The sequence below is a fragment of the Gallus gallus genome, chromosome 9, assembly GCF_016699485.2.
Source record: "Gallus gallus isolate bGalGal1 chromosome 9, bGalGal1.mat.broiler.GRCg7b, whole genome shotgun sequence".
Classification (NCBI taxonomy): Eukaryota; Metazoa; Chordata; class Aves; order Galliformes; family Phasianidae; genus Gallus; species Gallus gallus.
In genome coordinates, this window is record NC_052540.1 from 246660 (window position 1) to 263232 (window position 16573).

The window sequence follows — 16573 nt, forward strand, 5'->3', positions numbered from 1 at the left end:
TTGTTGTGTGTGAGAAGTTTCAGAGTCCAGCGAAGGTTGATGAATTTTCGTTTGCAAATGCACTCTGGGGATTATCTTTTGAGTTCATTCTTGAACACTTTGCCACAAGTTGAGCAGATTCTAAAAGTTTTCAAAGGCTCAAGTGCCATAGATAAATTAATGGAATAAAAATCCATGAAGGGATGAATAATCCAAAAGCAATTCCTCTGGCTCAGGAAGTCCTTGCTCTGCAAGTTGTTGAAGGCTGAGAAAGCATGCTAGAAAATAGTCACTGTATGTGTGAGCTGTTGTGTATGGTTTGTTTGCTGGGCTGGATGGAGGCACATAGTCAGATAGGCTGTGTTTACGATTATCTATGTTCTTGGAGCATGATATGCTCATGCACTTACAGTTAGGACTCATGACTTAGCGTCTTGGACAAGAGCTTGAGCTGTTGACCAGCATGTTTTAACTTTGAAGATAAAGCTGTCTTGAACTCTTCTGTGTGTTTGCCACACTTTTTAGGAAAGTAGTTCTAAAATAGAGAATTAAGCTTGGAGAAGTGGGATATTTAGACACAACATGTGATTTGGAGGTACCGGAAGAGGTGAAAGGTGTTCCAATGCATAGAGCTACAGGGGTCTGGAGGTATGATAAATTGTCAGGAATTGCTGGAGATCTGGAGGGGACACAACATTTTGTAGGGGCCAAGCTCATGGAGGACTGAAGTGAGAAAGAAAGGAGCGTGGATTGACAATGCTGTAGACTTGTGTGTGTTGTAGTGGCCCCTGTCCTTGGGGTAGAAGTGTTTATGGGAAGACCATGGGGGGTTCTGGGTGAGTATGGCAGTCACAGCAGGTCAGGAGGTCACTGAGAGGCCTGGATGGGCTGCTTCAACATGACTTGCTTCAACAAGTCACCTACGAGAGGAGCTGCCCCGTTAGACCTGCTGTTCACAAACAGAGAAGGTCTGGTGGGAGATGTAGAGGTTGGGGGCTGTCTTGGGCAGAGTGACCACAACATGGTAGAGTTCTTGATTCTTGGTGGAGGCAGGAGGGGGAACAGCAAAACTGCTACCTTGGACTTCCAGAGGGCAGACTTTGAATTGTTCAGGAGACTAGTAGGGAGAGTCCCCTGGGGCTCAGTCATAGAGAGTAAAAGGGTACAAGATGGCTGGTTGCTCTTTAAGAAGGAAGTCTTAAAGGCGCAGGAGCAGGCTGTCCCCCCGAGCTGCAAAATGAGCCGGCGCGGAAGAAGACCAGCGTGGATGAATAGGAAACTATTCTTGAGGGTCCAGGAGAAAAAGAGAATCTACCTCCTGTGGAAGAAGGGACGGACAACCCAGAAAGAATACAAAGAAGTTGTTAAGATGTGCAGGGAGAAAATCAGAAAGGCAAAAGCCCAGCTTGAACTCAACCTGGCTGCTGGGGGTAAAAGGGAACAAGAAACTCTTTTACAAGTTTATCAACAGCAAGAGGAGGACCAGGGAGAATCTCCATTCTCTACTGGATGAGGCTGGGAATGTCACCACTGAGGATAAGGAAAAGGCAGACGTTCTGAATGCCTTCTTTACATCTGTCTTTAAAAGACAGACCGGTTATCCTCAGGTTTCTCTACTCTCTGACCTGGCAGCCTTGGCTGAGGAGCAGACTAAACCCCCCACAATTCAGGAGGAAACAGTCAGAGACCTGCTACTCCAACTGGACTGCCACAAGTCCAGGAGACTGGATGAGATTCACTCGAGAGTGCTGAGGGAACTGGTGGAGGAGATAGCCGAGCCGCTTTCCATCATCTATCAGCGCTCCTTGTTGATGGGTGAGGTCCCAGAAGACTGGAGGCTTCCCAATGTGACTCCCATCTACAAGAAGGGCTGCAGGGAGGATCCGGGGAACTACAGGCCTGTTAGCCTGACCTCGGTGCTGGGGAAGATTATGGAGCAGATTGTCTTGAGGGAGATCATGCGGCACGTGCGGGACAACCGGGGGATCAGGCCTAGCCAGCATGGGTTCACGAATGGCAGGTCCTGTTTGACCAACCTGATCTCCTTCTATGATCCAGTGACCCGTCTGGTGGATGAGGGAAAGGCTGTTGATGTAGTCTACCTAGACTTCAGCAAAGCCTTTTACGCTGTCTCCCACAGTATTCTCCTGCAGAAGCTGGCAGTCCGTGGCTTGGACAGATACACTCTTGGCTGGGTAAGGAACTGGCTGGAGGGCCGGGCCCAGAGAGTGGTGGTGATTGGAGTTAAATCCAGCTGGCGACCGGTCACGAGTGGTGTTCCCCCGGGGTTGGTGCTGGGGCCTGTCCTGTTTAATATTTTTATTGATGATCTGGATGAGGGCGTTGAGTGCACCCTCAGTAAGTTTGCAGATGACACCAAGCTGGCTGGAAGTTTTGATCTGCCTGAGGGTAGCGAGGCCCTACAGAGGGGTCTGGATAGGCTGGATGGCTAGGCTGAAGCCAACAGAATGGAATTCAACAAGACCAAATGCCGGGTTCTGCACTTTGGCCGCAATAACCCCAGGCAATGCTATAGGCTTGGGGCAGAGTGGCTGGAAGACTGTGTAGAGGAAATGGACCTGGGGGTGTTGATTGACGCTAGACTGAACATGAGCCAGCAGTGTGCTCAGGTGGCCAAGAAGGCCAATGGCATCCTGGCTTGTATCAGAAATAGTGTGGCCAGCAGGAACAGGGAAGTAATTTTCCCCCTGTACTCAGCACTGGTGAGGCCGCACCTCGAGTACTGTGTCCAGTTTTGGGCCCCTCACTATAAGAAAGACATGGAGGCCCTGGAGCGTGTCCAGAGGAGGACAACAAAGCTGGTGAGGGGTCTGGAGCACAGGCCTTATGAGGAGCGGCTGAAGGAGCTGGGATTGTTCAGTCCAGAGAAGAGGAGGCTCAGGGGAGACCCTTATTGCTCTCTATAACTACCTGAAGGGAGATTGTAGTGAGCTGGGGGTCAGCCTCTTCTCTCATGTGACTAGTGATAGGACTAGAGGGAATGGCTTCAAGCTGCGCCAGGGAAGATTCAGGCTGGACGTTAGGAAATACTACTTCTCTGAAAGGGTGGTCAGGCTGCCCAGAGAGGTGGTGGAGTCACCGAGCCTGGTGGTGTTCAAAGAGCATTTGGATGTTGTGTTGAGGGACATGGTTTAGTGAGAACCATTGGTGAAGGGCAAATGGTTGGACTGGATGATCCTGTGGGTCTTTTCCAACCTTAGCGATTCTATGATTCTATGATTCATTTTATCTATTTTCTTTGTTTCCAGCTCTATCAAGCAGGATTATTGAGCGAATATTCAGCGGTGCTGTGGTGAGGTGAGGAATACCATGCTGGCTGGGAATGGAAGTGAATTTCTGTCAGGCTGATTAGAAATTCAAGATACTGTTCAGTGGGAATTTCTGAGAGTATGGTTTCCAATGTGATGCTTCAGTTGAAGCTGCCTGAAAATTGAGTGGGACTTCTGGGTATCTTTAGAAAGTAAATAAAAAATCCAGTAGGATGATCACTTAAATACATCTTTGTAGTCCACGTAGTGGAACATATTTTAGAGCTGGACATAGCCAGTGGAAGCATGCAGACACTGTATTTTTGCCCAAGAGTGGCACAGGGATAGCTGGAGAGCATTGGTGCAAAGCCTCGGAAAAATAGCACAGCCCAGCACCTGCTGTGTGAGGATACTTGGCTGGTGAGCCTCAACTTTGTGGTGACAGTCGGGCAGCAAACATTGCTTGGGAGGAAGGGCAGAAGGATTGTTGCTAGAAAGTGTAGGGAGTACAGGCTAAGTGGGCAATCATGTTTCCATTTTCTCTTACAAATGATTTGGGGCTTTTTAAAAACTATGTTGATAACATTCTGAGTATTAAGAAGCCTGTTTTTTCTGGGTGTGTTTTCCAGAGGAAATGAAGTTCAGAAGGAAGGCCGCATGAGTTATGCTGACTTTGTGTGGCTGCTGATTTCAGAGGAAGACAAAAGAAATGCTACAAGGTTTGACTGATTTCTGTGTCCTAGTAAAAGTATTAAGATGAGCAGATAGGATTTTAGAAATTTCTGTGACTTACTGCTTTCCCAAACAGACAGCAGTTTGAGGTTCCATGATTATTAGAAAGAAAACAACTTACTGTTAGTACTTGGTCAAATAATTTTCCTTTCTTGAGGAGAAATTGCTTTGGAGGAGAGTTTCCTATTAACGTTAAGTGTCTTGGGTAACCATCAGTCACTTTGGTTTCCCCATGCTCGTGAGGTTAGTGCTATTTTACCACTATGAGGAACTGCTTGGAGAGCAGTAGTGAGATGCATAAAAACTGTATTTGTTTGTTTTAGCCCTTTGTCTCCATCATACTTCCCTATAGGTCTTGATCTCATTGACTGCAGACCAGATGATGGCTTCCTGCAAGGGCAGTCCCTGGCCCTTTTTATAGAGGCAGCTGTAGATACCATCTGTCAGCGCTGAGCTCCTGCATGGTGGGCAGAGTTCAGCTCACATGGCTGCAGCTTTGTGGCCATGTGAGCTGATAGCTCAACCATGCTGTGAGGGATGGGGTACACTTCAGTAGGGGTCTGTGGTAGTAATAGCAAGGGCTGGAGTCACTTTTCCTGGCCTACCCCTGCCTCTGGGGTAAACCCATGAGCTGTTTGCAGCTGGTAGGAACATTCCTTTCATGCACCTAGCAAGTTCCTAAGAAGGGTTTGTAGGGAAACTGTGTCACTTAGTAAGACCTACCCACCTGTCTGCTCTGTGCAGCCAGTGGGAGACTACTGTGCAGAGCAAAACTAGATCTGCATGCAGTTATTAGGGCAAGGAATTTTATGAGTAAAGATGAGAAAAAGAACTCAAATCCATGGTTGGACTATCTAGAGGTGAAGGTAGAATGTAGAGTGCGGCTGTCTTAAAACACTGCCTTTTATATAAAGGAGTATGGGATAGTTGGTGTCCTGGGTTCAGAGTTGGTTGTGTCTGGCTAACTTCTGATGCTGAATGGGGCAGGGACACCACAGCCCATGTGAGACAGTTAACAGTGCACAGTGGGCACTTGCTAGAGCTACCTGATAAAACAGGTCATGAGAGTGGCTGTGCTCACAAGTCAGCTGAAAGGGAACTAACAGGTGGTACTCATGAGCCTTGGCTTGTGCCCTAATCCTTCCCAAAGGGTATTTTTGTCCCTAGATTTATGCCAGCCTTTGGATGAAGAGGAGCATTAGAGAACTGGGGAAGGGGAATGTGCATTGCTGCAGTCTCTGCTGTAGAGATTCTCTAATGCAGTCACCATGCTTTCACTAATCCTGTCTCTTTTTCTAGCATTGAGTACTGGTTTCGGTGCATGGACCTGGATGGGGATGGGGTGCTCTCCATGTATGAACTGGAATACTTCTATGAGGAGCAGTGTGAACGGATGGAAGTGATGGGCATAGAACCACTGCCATTTCAGGACTTGCTGTGTCAGATGCTCGATCTTGTTAAGCCGGAGAGAGAAGGTAAGTTCTGTCTAATGGGAGCTTCCATGCTCTTTGGTCTGTGGTGGACTGAGGAGGTAATGTTACCCTGAAACCCATTTGTGGGTAGAGTCTTTTGTTAGAATCACAGGACTGGAATTACTGTACAAAGTAACAGTAACATTATGGCTGTTGCACCATAATGTTATACATAAAGAAGTCTGAAAAACTTAAAAGACCTTGTGAATGAACTTGCTGGCACTGGAGCAGCAAGTCTTGTATAGTCCAGCTGTCGAACATACTGACAGCCTAGATGTGAAACTACCATCCCCCTTCACATTCTTTCACATTTCACATAAATATGAAAGACCTCCATATTACCTCCAGATGTATGTGAAGTTTAGAACTAATGCACACCAATTTATTGAATAATGTTTATATTCTTGACAGGACTGGGAAGAGATTTTGCAATATTGTAGCATATTGGTGCAACAAAACTTCCTTAAAACTGACCAGAACAGGTCCAGTTTCTCACTAAGGAAAAGCTTAATAGCACAGTATCAGGGGTGTGGGTTCTATTTATTTATTTATTTATTTATTCTGCAGGACGAGTAACCCTGCGAGACTTGAAGAGATGCAGAATGGCTCATGTGTTCTATAACACGTTCTTTAACTTAGAGAAATACCTGGACAGTGAACAGAGAGATCCCTTTGCAGTGCAAAAGGTATAAATCACTTTTATTTCTAAATACAGGCCTTCTCAAACTCGTCTTCGGAATTAAACTGGATGAAGGAAAAATCCAACTGAATATAAAGAAATCTTTTTCACACATAGGGCAGTCAAACTCTGGAACAGGTTGCCTAAATAGGTTGTGAATATTCTGGCCTTGTAGGTTTTCAGGATGTGACTTTGAACTCCCTGATTGGAACTCACAACAGACTCAAATTTGACCAGAAGCTGGGAGATGTCCTGGGTACCTTCCAACCCAAACCATTCCACTATTCTATGATGTGATTGCCTTAGCTGACCCTACTGCACCAGCACTGGTGGTGCAGTGTGTGATTCTAGAGAGAATGACCTATATCTACTAAGTTGCTAGTGATTCATCAGGTTGTGCCTGGCGGCATTCACCATCCTCTCTCCCCAGACAGAAAACATATAAAAGGTTGTCACTTCTGTAATTTCTTGTTACACTAGCTGTAGGGTGTTCTGACACCTGAGCTTTGTCAGTTGTTGGCATGAAGTCCTTCACCTCTGGTTCTCCTTGCATATCCACTGAAAACAGATGTGACTGTAGCTTAAAAACTATCTCCCAGAAGGCTTTTATGCAGTCAAAAGTACAGTAAAGTGATGGGGATGCCAAAATCAACTCTGGTTCCTTCCCAGCTGGTTCCTGCATAACCTGTACAAGGAACTTTGCAGTTCCATGCTTCTAGGCTTAAGTATATCCAAATCCAGAACCACCCTTTTAATGTTTTAGGTTTCTGTTTTTTATTTCTTAAAGATCATTCTAAGTTATACTCCCTGGCCCCACCTGCCTGCTCCTATCTTCCCTTGGCTTATTTACTAAATGTCAGAGAGGCAACTGTTTATAGAAATGTTATTTTGTAACCTTTGAAACTTTCCCCCACTTAGCAAACTGTTAAGATCAACTGTAATTGACAATTAAGGATTTCAAATTAAATCCTGTAACCAATTGCAAACTGTGAAGATGCACAGCGTTGTGAACTAGAGCAAAGAAAATACGCACTTACTGGAGAGTGATTTTGGTTGGAATGGACCTTTAAGGTCCAACAGCCTTGCCACGGGCAGGGTTGCCAGTAGTTATTTAGCATTTCTGAAGTGAAGGGGGACTGATTTGTTGGCAGGTCGGGTCACACGCTGAGTTTTGTAGTCTATGTGTAATCTATGTGTTTCATAATCAGGTATGCACAGATGTTAGTTTAAGGTAATTGTGAGTCTTTCCATTAACACATTTTTTGACTGTTTCAATACTGTCAATGACTATTCCTAGAACTGGTTGTTCACGTGCATGGAGTTACATAACATGAGACCTATTGTAAATATAGTTGTAAAGAGGTGCAGACATGGTGTGCTTGACTGTCTGCTCTCTTCAGGATTTCGAAAATGATGGCCCTGAACCTTCTGACTGGGACAGATATGCTGCTGAAGAGTACGAGATTCTTGTGGCTGAGGAGTCTGGGAATGAACAGCTCCAGGAAGGGTAAGCAGAGGCATTGCACTGCCCTGGAGACAAACTCCATGGCTCTGGCTGAGATCTGGACTCTCAGCATCAAGAGCATGGTGAAGCCTGAAGTGGTTGCTCCAAATGGCTCTGTTGGTAAATTTGTCATAAGGGTCTTGGGGTCTTCTGAATTCTTTGTTGTCAACCATTTAAATTAGCTACACATGCTGCAGATATGAAGATAACTGAGAAAAAGCCAAAAGCATTTTTCTTCTGGTAATGGTACCAAGAAGATCTCAAATGACTTTTGCTATTCCTGCCTATGTGTTAATGGTATCATACTATTATGGAGCAGAAGCTGTAGCCATTACATTTGCGATACTAGTAGAGACTTTATTTTAGTCAAGTAGTTTTACTTTCTGTCCAACTTTATGCCTGTTAGTCTTTGCTTTTCATAACCTGTTTCAAAATTGTAATTCTTTTACTAATCTTGTGTAGACTTTTTATTTAAAACAGTTGATTTACAATATTTACAATAATTGATTTTATGTTGAAAAACATTGATTTTACAATATTTACACTAATTTTTGCAAACGTGTAGAAATGTGTATTGATAGATAGTCCAGCTATCCTTAGAGCTAATGAATTTAGGCAGAGCAGTAGGTCCAGGAATGCTCTGTATGCAAGGGCTTTCCACAGAGGCTCTCAATACAGACTTGCTGTAACTGTGGCTGGGGTTGTGTCTTCTTGAGAGTATTTCTCTAGAGATCTCTTGATGGTTACTGTAAGACACATTGGAACAAATACGTTGTGCTTCTACATGGTGTTAATGTTGCATGATTCAGGATTTCACCCATTCTTGAGCAGCATTTATAGAGCCAGTGAAATAAGAGTCCTGAGGTGATTGCGTAATTTTCAATACTTCTCACAATGGAAACTGCTTGGATAAAAGTAGCATCCACTAATTAGCCACTGGGATTTACAAAGCCATGGAGAGCTGCATTTCCCTTTCTCCCTGTGATGTGCATCCGAACAGCAATAAGCTGTTCCTTCATCTCCTTTGAGCTGCCTTGCCTTTTTGTGGCTTCCATAATGAAAGATGATGTAACACAGGATGGAAGATAAAATTGTTGTATTTCCTGCATCCACACTACAACACCTGTGTGCTCAGTACAGAAGACAAATAGGAATCTACCATAGAAGCTTTGCAGGACCATGAATCACCAAATTCACCAAAAGCTGAATTGGCAGGTGATGTCAGAATTTTGAAGGCTGTCTGAAACAGCTCCCTGTCTTCCTCTAAAGAGCATGTCAGCAACCTTGCTGCTTGCTTTTAAGAGCCCCTGAAAAGCTCTGTAGTCATGGCAGCAGCACTAGATCTCATTTGTGGAGCATAGCAACAGACCACAAAGGAAAAAAGGAAGGGAAAAAGAAAAACAAAGAGCTGGATGCCCAGACAAATTTGCTAGAAAGAGGCATTGAGTTTTTGCATATTCATCATTTCTGCTGTCCTTTGAAGCTGACAGAAACAGAGTGGGACGAAACGAAGATGATTTATGAGCTCTATAAAGGAGCAGATGATTTTTTAGCAAAGTTAGCTGGCAGAATCTGAAATTCAGTGTTTGTTTGAATAAATTTGAGAATAACCATTGTTCAGCAATTGCAGATGAATTTGTGTGGCATTCCCTGCTACATTCATGACTTAATCCTGTCCATAGCTTTTCTGACTGGAAGGTTTCTGAAACCACTTGGTGTCTGGCTATCCAGATGTCTGTCCATGACAGAGCACTCCTTGTGGAAGAGGACTCTCACCAAGACACAGTGAATACTCAGATTTCAAGGATGCTGTGCCTGTTCAGAGCTGGTCAGGTGCTGTCTGCGTAACGTTAAAAGGCAGGGATATATTACAGTGTTTACTTCTGATCCTGAGTGGCAGCTTCAGAGATTTGCAAGTACTGCTGTGGTAAATTAAATACCGATGTTGGAAAACACAAGGACAACACACTCAACAAAAGAAGAGAAAAGAAAGGTGTTTTTTTGCTCAAAACAATTTGGAGCATGGTGTTTCACTGGAAGCTTAAGCAGATCTGAACACTTCTCAGCCATGTTTTCTGGCTTATACGTCTGTGTATGAGTTTTCGAGGTGTTTCGAGGAACAGAGAGCCTGTTCCCTGGTGAATGCATGCACGTTTTTGTGTGAAGGCAGAAGCAGTAGTTGAATCTGACCGTGAAGGCTCTGAAAGCAAAACTGCTATCTCACAGACTTAGCAGGTGATGGCACAGAAGCCTCTATGCAGCAGGACATACGGATTGGCGGGCAGAAATTGCTCCCAGGGCTTTGTTGTGCCTGCACAAGAGTTAGAAAAGGAAAAAGCAACACAAAAAGTGGCAGATGGCTCTGTTTTTGTCACTGTCCTCACAGGGTATCAAAGGAGTTAACCTTTTTCTAGGGCAGTTTACCACTGAACTAACTGGAGCTATTCCTGTGCTTGCCACTGGAAGACCTGCTGCAACACTGCCTTCATAACAAGCATTGCTTTCAGAACTATAGAATTTGAATTTCTTGGGAGTTCTGAGAAAATAACTTGTGATGGGCGGAGGCTGGGGAAAAAATAGAGATCTTAAAATATATTAATTTTGCAGCAACAGGAAGGGCATGAAAGCCCTGAAGCGCTATCCTCTGCTGTAGAACACAGAAACCAGCTAGCCTGAATACTGCAACTGGCTGGAGAGGAGAATTTGCAGACAGACCTCCCTAAGCCATAAACAGAGTTCTGGATCTTCAAACCAAGTGGGAGACGAACATGACAGTGTGGCCACAATTGATTTTTCTGTGAAAACGAAAGCATATCCTAAGCTCAAAGATACTTTGGAAACCAAGAGCAAATGAGCAAATGAACATTAGTGAGCAAATCTGAGCAAGCCAAGTTTCCTCTAGGACCTGAATCTGTGCCTGAACAACTTCATTTCTACACTAAGGCTACTGCAAGATACTGACTTCTGTGACTAAAACTGTATTCAAATTTCTAAATGCTGAACACCAATGAAAAACTGTTTCAGAACTTAGAATGAGAATGGATAGAGGACAGTCAGCTGTCAGAATACTGCTTACTGATGCACTGTATTCAGTGCTTTACAAATACACTCCTTGAGGTTAGCATCCTGCATGTTATCATATTTTAGTCACATGGTTTAGCGGCCACTGAAATAACTTAGCTGAAAAATGCTCTCACCAAAAAATAGCTTTTAAAGACACACCTTTTATCTTTACAGATCATTTGAAGAAGACTATGAGACAGATGAAGTCTTATCTCCCTCTGAAACTGGAGACAAGTCAAACTAGTTATCTCAGATCTCTCAGCATAGAGAAATGGAAGATGTGTAATCAGTGTCTGTCAAACTGGATAGCAGTCAGTCCCAAGATGCTTAGGGACAGTTAGGGATTTTTCTTAAGTCTATCATTGGAGCAATGTGTTTTATTTTGTACACTGTAATTTGAAACCCCCTCCTTTTTTTTTCTTCTTGTGTAACTGCAATAAGATAATTTCTTTAAAATAGCTTTCTACAATGTGTTACTGTGCACGCTCATTAAAAATGGTGATTACACCTTGTTTCCTTTATATCTTTCCATATAAATGTCCCCAGATGTGCAATAAATGCCAACATCTAATGACAAACTAACAGCTGCAATCAACATCTACAGCGGTCATTGGTCCGTTGGTTCAGTCCTGTGCCGTTATGACCCTTTGACTTTACAACAGGAGTGACAGAAGTTGCCAAGTTAATTTAAACACATGTCTAGAAATCATTTAAAACACAAATCACAGAGTAGTTCTTGGTTTTGCTGGTGTCCTAAATATCATGGCAACATGCCTGCAGAAAGGGAGAATGAGGTCCCCTTTTGTGATATGAAGCTCTTATAGATGATACCAAACAAATTTTACTTGTTTGCATATGTAAACAGTTAAAATGAGGTAATGTTTCTCTTAGAATTTATGATATAGTTAATGTTTCTGCATATTCTCCTGTGTGTGAGAGGATCTCCTGTATGAGTACCAGCCAGGATAGTGGTTTTTCTCTGTAGAAGTGTTTTCTAGTATATTTACAAGAGATCCATACACTCTTCAGCTGGTGTGCTGTAACTGCTGTGTTCTGTGTGCTTCAGTTCTGTTTCTTTCCTGTGCTCTTCTCTTCTCTTGTACTGCTAATCTGTAGCCTTCTGCAAGGGACTGAGTGATATCATGAAAATACCTGCCCTACCCATGCGTGGTAAACTTCTATTAACAGGGGGATTCTTTACCTGGTAAAGAAAGCCTCCAAATATTACTGATTTTTTTTCCACCCATGAAACAGACCTAGACTCAGAGAGGAAGCAGCGTAACTGATGAATTCTTGCTGTAAGTGCAAAATTGAACTGACTTTCCCCATGGAATTACAACTGATATAGAAAGACAGAACCCATTCACTTTGTAGATAGATAGCTTGTGAATACACATGCTCGTTATTAGCCCAGCATGTTTGGTGCATAAAAATGCTGCCCAATGGTACATTAATCCCTGGATGCTATCTCTTAGTGTTGCTGTTAATAACAAATAAGGAATTGGCTGATCACTACAATGCAGCTTCAACTTTTCCAGGAGCCTTTGAAGTGTCACGCCTGCCTCCTGATGCCCAGGTGGGACATACTGCTGCCTTGCTGAGGTTAGTAACGCTCTCATCAAGATCAAAATCTGAAAGGGAGGAAGTTATCAGTTTCACTGGGCTTGAAGAACTGTTCCCTTTCCCATGAACAATGTTGCTATTTTATCTAGATGCATATACACATCCCAGGATCCTGGATTTTTTCATATATCTGGGGAACTTCTGGATGCCCAGATTCTTAGTGAAGGCACTTTGAGGTAATTTCCATTCTGCAGTGACAGAATTAAGGAGGGGGCACTCTGACCAAGGCAGGATAAGCCCCTTTAAATGCAACAAGCACACAAGAGCAGCTCTGTTCAACACCAGGATGTCTGAGTTACATTTCTATTACCACTGTAACCCTGAAAGGAAAAGCTTTACTTGGAATAGTTCCACAAAGATCCACATTCAGAAAAAAAGTAAATGATTGCAAAAATGAACCTTGGATGGAAATTGCACGATGGCCAATTGTAACCAGCTTTCAACTGAAAGAACGAAGGCAAAGCATTTCACCTCTTTTCTTCATTATCTGGGCCTGAATTGGCCTTTTACTCTTTGATAATATTTTAAATCTCTCCAAAATAAAGATTGCCCAAAGGAGCAAGAAGAACCTGACCTATTCCAGGATGGGAGAAAAAAAAAAAAAAAAAAAAGAACAAAAAAGATGAGTATCCTAAGCCTGGTAAAATCACCTATTACATTTTCAAGCTTTGGCTTCAATAATATGAGGCAGACACTCATAGCTGTTCTTCTGAGCACTTTCACCCCCAGACCCAAGGATTTCTTTTTTAACAAACAGGTTCTCTGCTGCTCTGAGTGATTCTATTTGTCTGTTCTAGCAGGGCAACACAATGACACTAGTCTAAGGAATCAAAAAATAATAAAGAATATAAGACAACTTAGGGCAAATGTTTTGCCTCACGTACAAGAACAAGCTACAGAAACTATATGTAGTAATTTGTAGTATTTGCTTTCTGGAACAGAAATCCATTCTCTGTTTTACTAATCCACGTGCAGGTAATCATAATTCAGCTGTCACAGATTAATTAGTGCATGAGGTATTTATTCTACACCCCATTTGTGACTTAGCCCTGTTGTAACTTCTGGTGGTAAATTTGGAAAATCTGTCATGCTCCTGGAGTTTCTGGGGTGGTTACATCAGAAGACCAGGATGTTTGGGACTGCAGACACAGTGCCTGCTCCCCTACAACATGCACCAGTTTCAGAGGCTGTGAAGCTCTCTGAAATGAAGCCAACAAACCCAAGAATTACAGCACAGAACACTTACAGGAACCCGCTTTTGCTCTGACTTTGCCTCCTGTCTGCAACTGTTGCTTTAGATGTTGCATACCTTTAAAGACACATCTTACATTTTTGTTGCAGTTCTGTTATGAGCTCAATTCCTTTTCCTAATGAATAGTCAGAAAAGTGACTGAAATTCCGTTTTGCATGATAAAAGAATATGTGTTTGTTTGTTCCCTCTAGTCTGCTTTTGTCTAGCAAAAACGAGTCTTGTGTCCATAGAAAAAAAAAACCTTATCTGCATATTCACAAATATTCTCTCTGCAGTACTAAGACAGGAGTTGGGGTTCAATACAACCACATGCAACTACTGCTGAAACGGTACTAGCCTCATTTCTTTTCTTCTTCTCTGCAATCTCAATAGTAATTCCTTCACCACGTTTTTCACCAGCAAAAAGCACCCAGGCGATGGCACAGTTCCCCTTCTGCCGGCCTGCCACCACGCGGCAGTGTTGCAAAACAGACACGGACAGCAAAAAAGAGATGGCAGTCAGTCTCAGGTTTACAGGAAACATTGCAGAAAACCTTACAGCTTTTGTGAACTAAGGATTAAAAGAAGTTGACTTGAGAGACTCTTAACAAGGTTCTGTGCTTAGTTTCTGAAATAAAATATGCCTGAAAGAACAGAAAGTGAGTGTCCTGGAGTACGGCGCTTCCACAGCAGTTGCCCAGGTCTACACAATCAAAAATGAACCTCAGCAAGGAGCATGTGATACTGTGAGAAAAACATCTCAACAGTGCTTGGCCTGTCCATCTTTTATCTGTATCACTGGGTGATGGCTCTAGAAACCGAGTATTTAAACAATAAAGGTTCTTATACTTTGTAAAAGTAGTTTGGAGGCATTTTGTGCTGGTATGGTTTTATCTTTGTATTTCTACTTTGTAATTTCTTCATTTTTTTTAGCAAATAAAGGTCTTCTGAAATAAGGAAGTAAAATCTGTCTCACAGTGGCAGCACAGTGTTACTGTTCACTTCAGCTCCAAGTGCTGTCCCAAATCTGTCGGCCTTATTACTGCTGAGCTCACGCCATCCAGGTGCCTGTCAGCAACCCCGTGGAGCCAGGAGATGCAGCTCTCTGCTGAAACACACCAGGGAGAAGCAGCAATCCCAACACTCACCTTCCTCAGGTCTTCCTCCTCAACATGGAGCACTGCCCCTGTACCAACTTACCAAAATCCTACGTCTCTCATTTTAATCTATTCTTAGAACAGACTTCTGGATCCTCTGCAAGTGGCATGGAGGGGAGAAAGAAAAATATTCTGCTTTCATCACGTGCAAATGCTGAAGTAGAACTGCTGCATTATCTTATTTCATTTCTGAGACTGACAGCTGCACCCACACGCATGTCTGATCTGTGGATTGCACACCTTTTGGTAGCAACCTCTGGTTTCTTTGAAATACCAAAGGCCCTTCAGTTATAAAAATGGAATATTTAAGACTGGACAAAGACGTGCTTGCAGCATGAGCAGTACCACCTTAACACGTGGTAAGTGTCAGTGAATGTCATCAGTGGCACCACAAACACCTGAAGTTATTTTAATGTATCCAAAGCTGCTCTTTTTTGTTGTTTCACTTCTTAGGAAGGCATTATGATCCTTTTCTCTCAAGTCCGTCAGTCTCACTAAACAACAAGTCCCTGCTGTGCAAGCAGTACCTGCTTTGAAAGCAGGGCTTTCAGGTTTTATTTCAGACTGCTGGTGTGTCGCAACTCTACAGGCTTCCTTTTGACTATGCAAAATTTGACAGTGGTTTTGGGGAGGGGGGAGTTGGCAGCCTTGTTTCATCTGTCTGAAAACTCCATGGTGACACAAATTGAAGCAGCTGCAGAAGACGACGTGCTACCTGCCTCCACAGTTTGTGGTAATGAAACCATACTCAAATGCATGTATGGAACATCCACAGGGAGTTAACAGAAGCAGAAGAACATGTTGCAACCTCACTGTTCACAGGCACTATACGTGAGGGTTAGAAATGTCAGAGAGCAAGAACATCACCTGCACAAATGAACTGTCTGCAAGAGCAGCACAAACCAAGTGGCCATTTCCAGTTTAGCTTCCCTGCCCCTCCTCCCTCCAGCGTTTAATCCAACCACTGATGCACACATAATATATGGAAAGAGTCTTTCCCATTGAAATTAAAAGTTTAAATGTTTTCTCTTTCTTGAAAAAGCATCTTCCATATGTTCAGACTGAGATGGCCATAATCACTAGACTATTTTTGTACTGGCAAGCATCAAAACACAATCCAAAGTCCCTCTTCCAGAAGAAGCTGTTCTTCCCATCCCTGCAGCAGTTTTCAGGCAGGAAGACCACCACAGCAAAACATATGCTAAAACTACGCTTTTTCTTTCTGATCCAGCTCTGCAGATGGCAGAATTTTATTAAAATCTGGAAGTTTCACTTTCCTGAGGTGGACTGGGAAGAAAGCTCGTGTCTCACTTCCTAAATGAAATCCCCAAGTAGGCTCCTCTGTGCCAACACAGAGAAGAGCTCCCCTACTGCACAGCGCTACAGGAGGAAGGCCAGGTTGACAGCAGCCAGGGAAGTCGTGCCAGCCCAACCCAGCCAACCCAGGCTGAGCTACAGCTGAAAGCATCTTTGCAAGGGCTCTCTGCCAGCGATTCTCCAGTGCTTCTCCACCGATGGCCAACAGGGAGCAAGCCCTTGCATTGGGTAATGTTGGTCTGAGTTTTAACTTAACTCCTCTGACTACAAGCATCACTGGAAGCTCCCATACCGGTATGCTGCTGATATCCCTTTTAAAATGGAAACAAATGCTTTTCAAACTGGAACCACTGCAGTTATTATCAGGAGCGCTACGACCCTTTCCATTGTTCAGCTCATTCAAGAACAACTAGCCAGGAGGTTAAAAAAAAATGCAACCAACCAAACCTTAATTTAAACAGTTACAGAATTAGTCATCAACAAACTAAGCAGTGTTTAGACAGTAAGTTTGAAATATGCCACACCAATGCTCTTAGCAGTTGCAAAA

At 43.3% G+C, this 16573-nt stretch overlaps 1 protein-coding gene across 8 annotated transcripts in view; it reads left to right on the top strand.

Annotated features, from left to right (window-relative positions):
* The window catches only part of PPP2R3A (protein phosphatase 2 regulatory subunit B''alpha), a 54858-nt gene extending 40448 nt beyond the window's left edge, over nucleotides 1-14410 (top strand). For 3 of the 8 annotated variants that reach the window (XM_040706001.2, XM_422556.8, XM_004936923.5), the window contains 6 exons: nucleotides 3249-3297; nucleotides 3878-3967; nucleotides 5280-5455; nucleotides 6020-6138; nucleotides 7532-7638; nucleotides 10873-14410. In XM_040706001.2, the coding sequence (XP_040561935.1) occupies nucleotides 3249-3297; nucleotides 3878-3967; nucleotides 5280-5455; nucleotides 6020-6138; nucleotides 7532-7638; nucleotides 10873-10942 (611 nt within the window). In that variant the 3' untranslated portion in view covers nucleotides 10943-14410. Of the gene's footprint in view, nucleotides 1-3248; nucleotides 3304-3877; nucleotides 3968-5279; nucleotides 5456-6019; nucleotides 6139-7531; nucleotides 7639-10242 lie in introns of those variants that run through there. The other 5 variants (XR_005862325.2, XR_210825.5, XM_004936921.5 and 2 more) reach the window with 5 other exon arrangements.
* Nucleotides 14411-16573: the final 2163 nt, after the last annotated feature.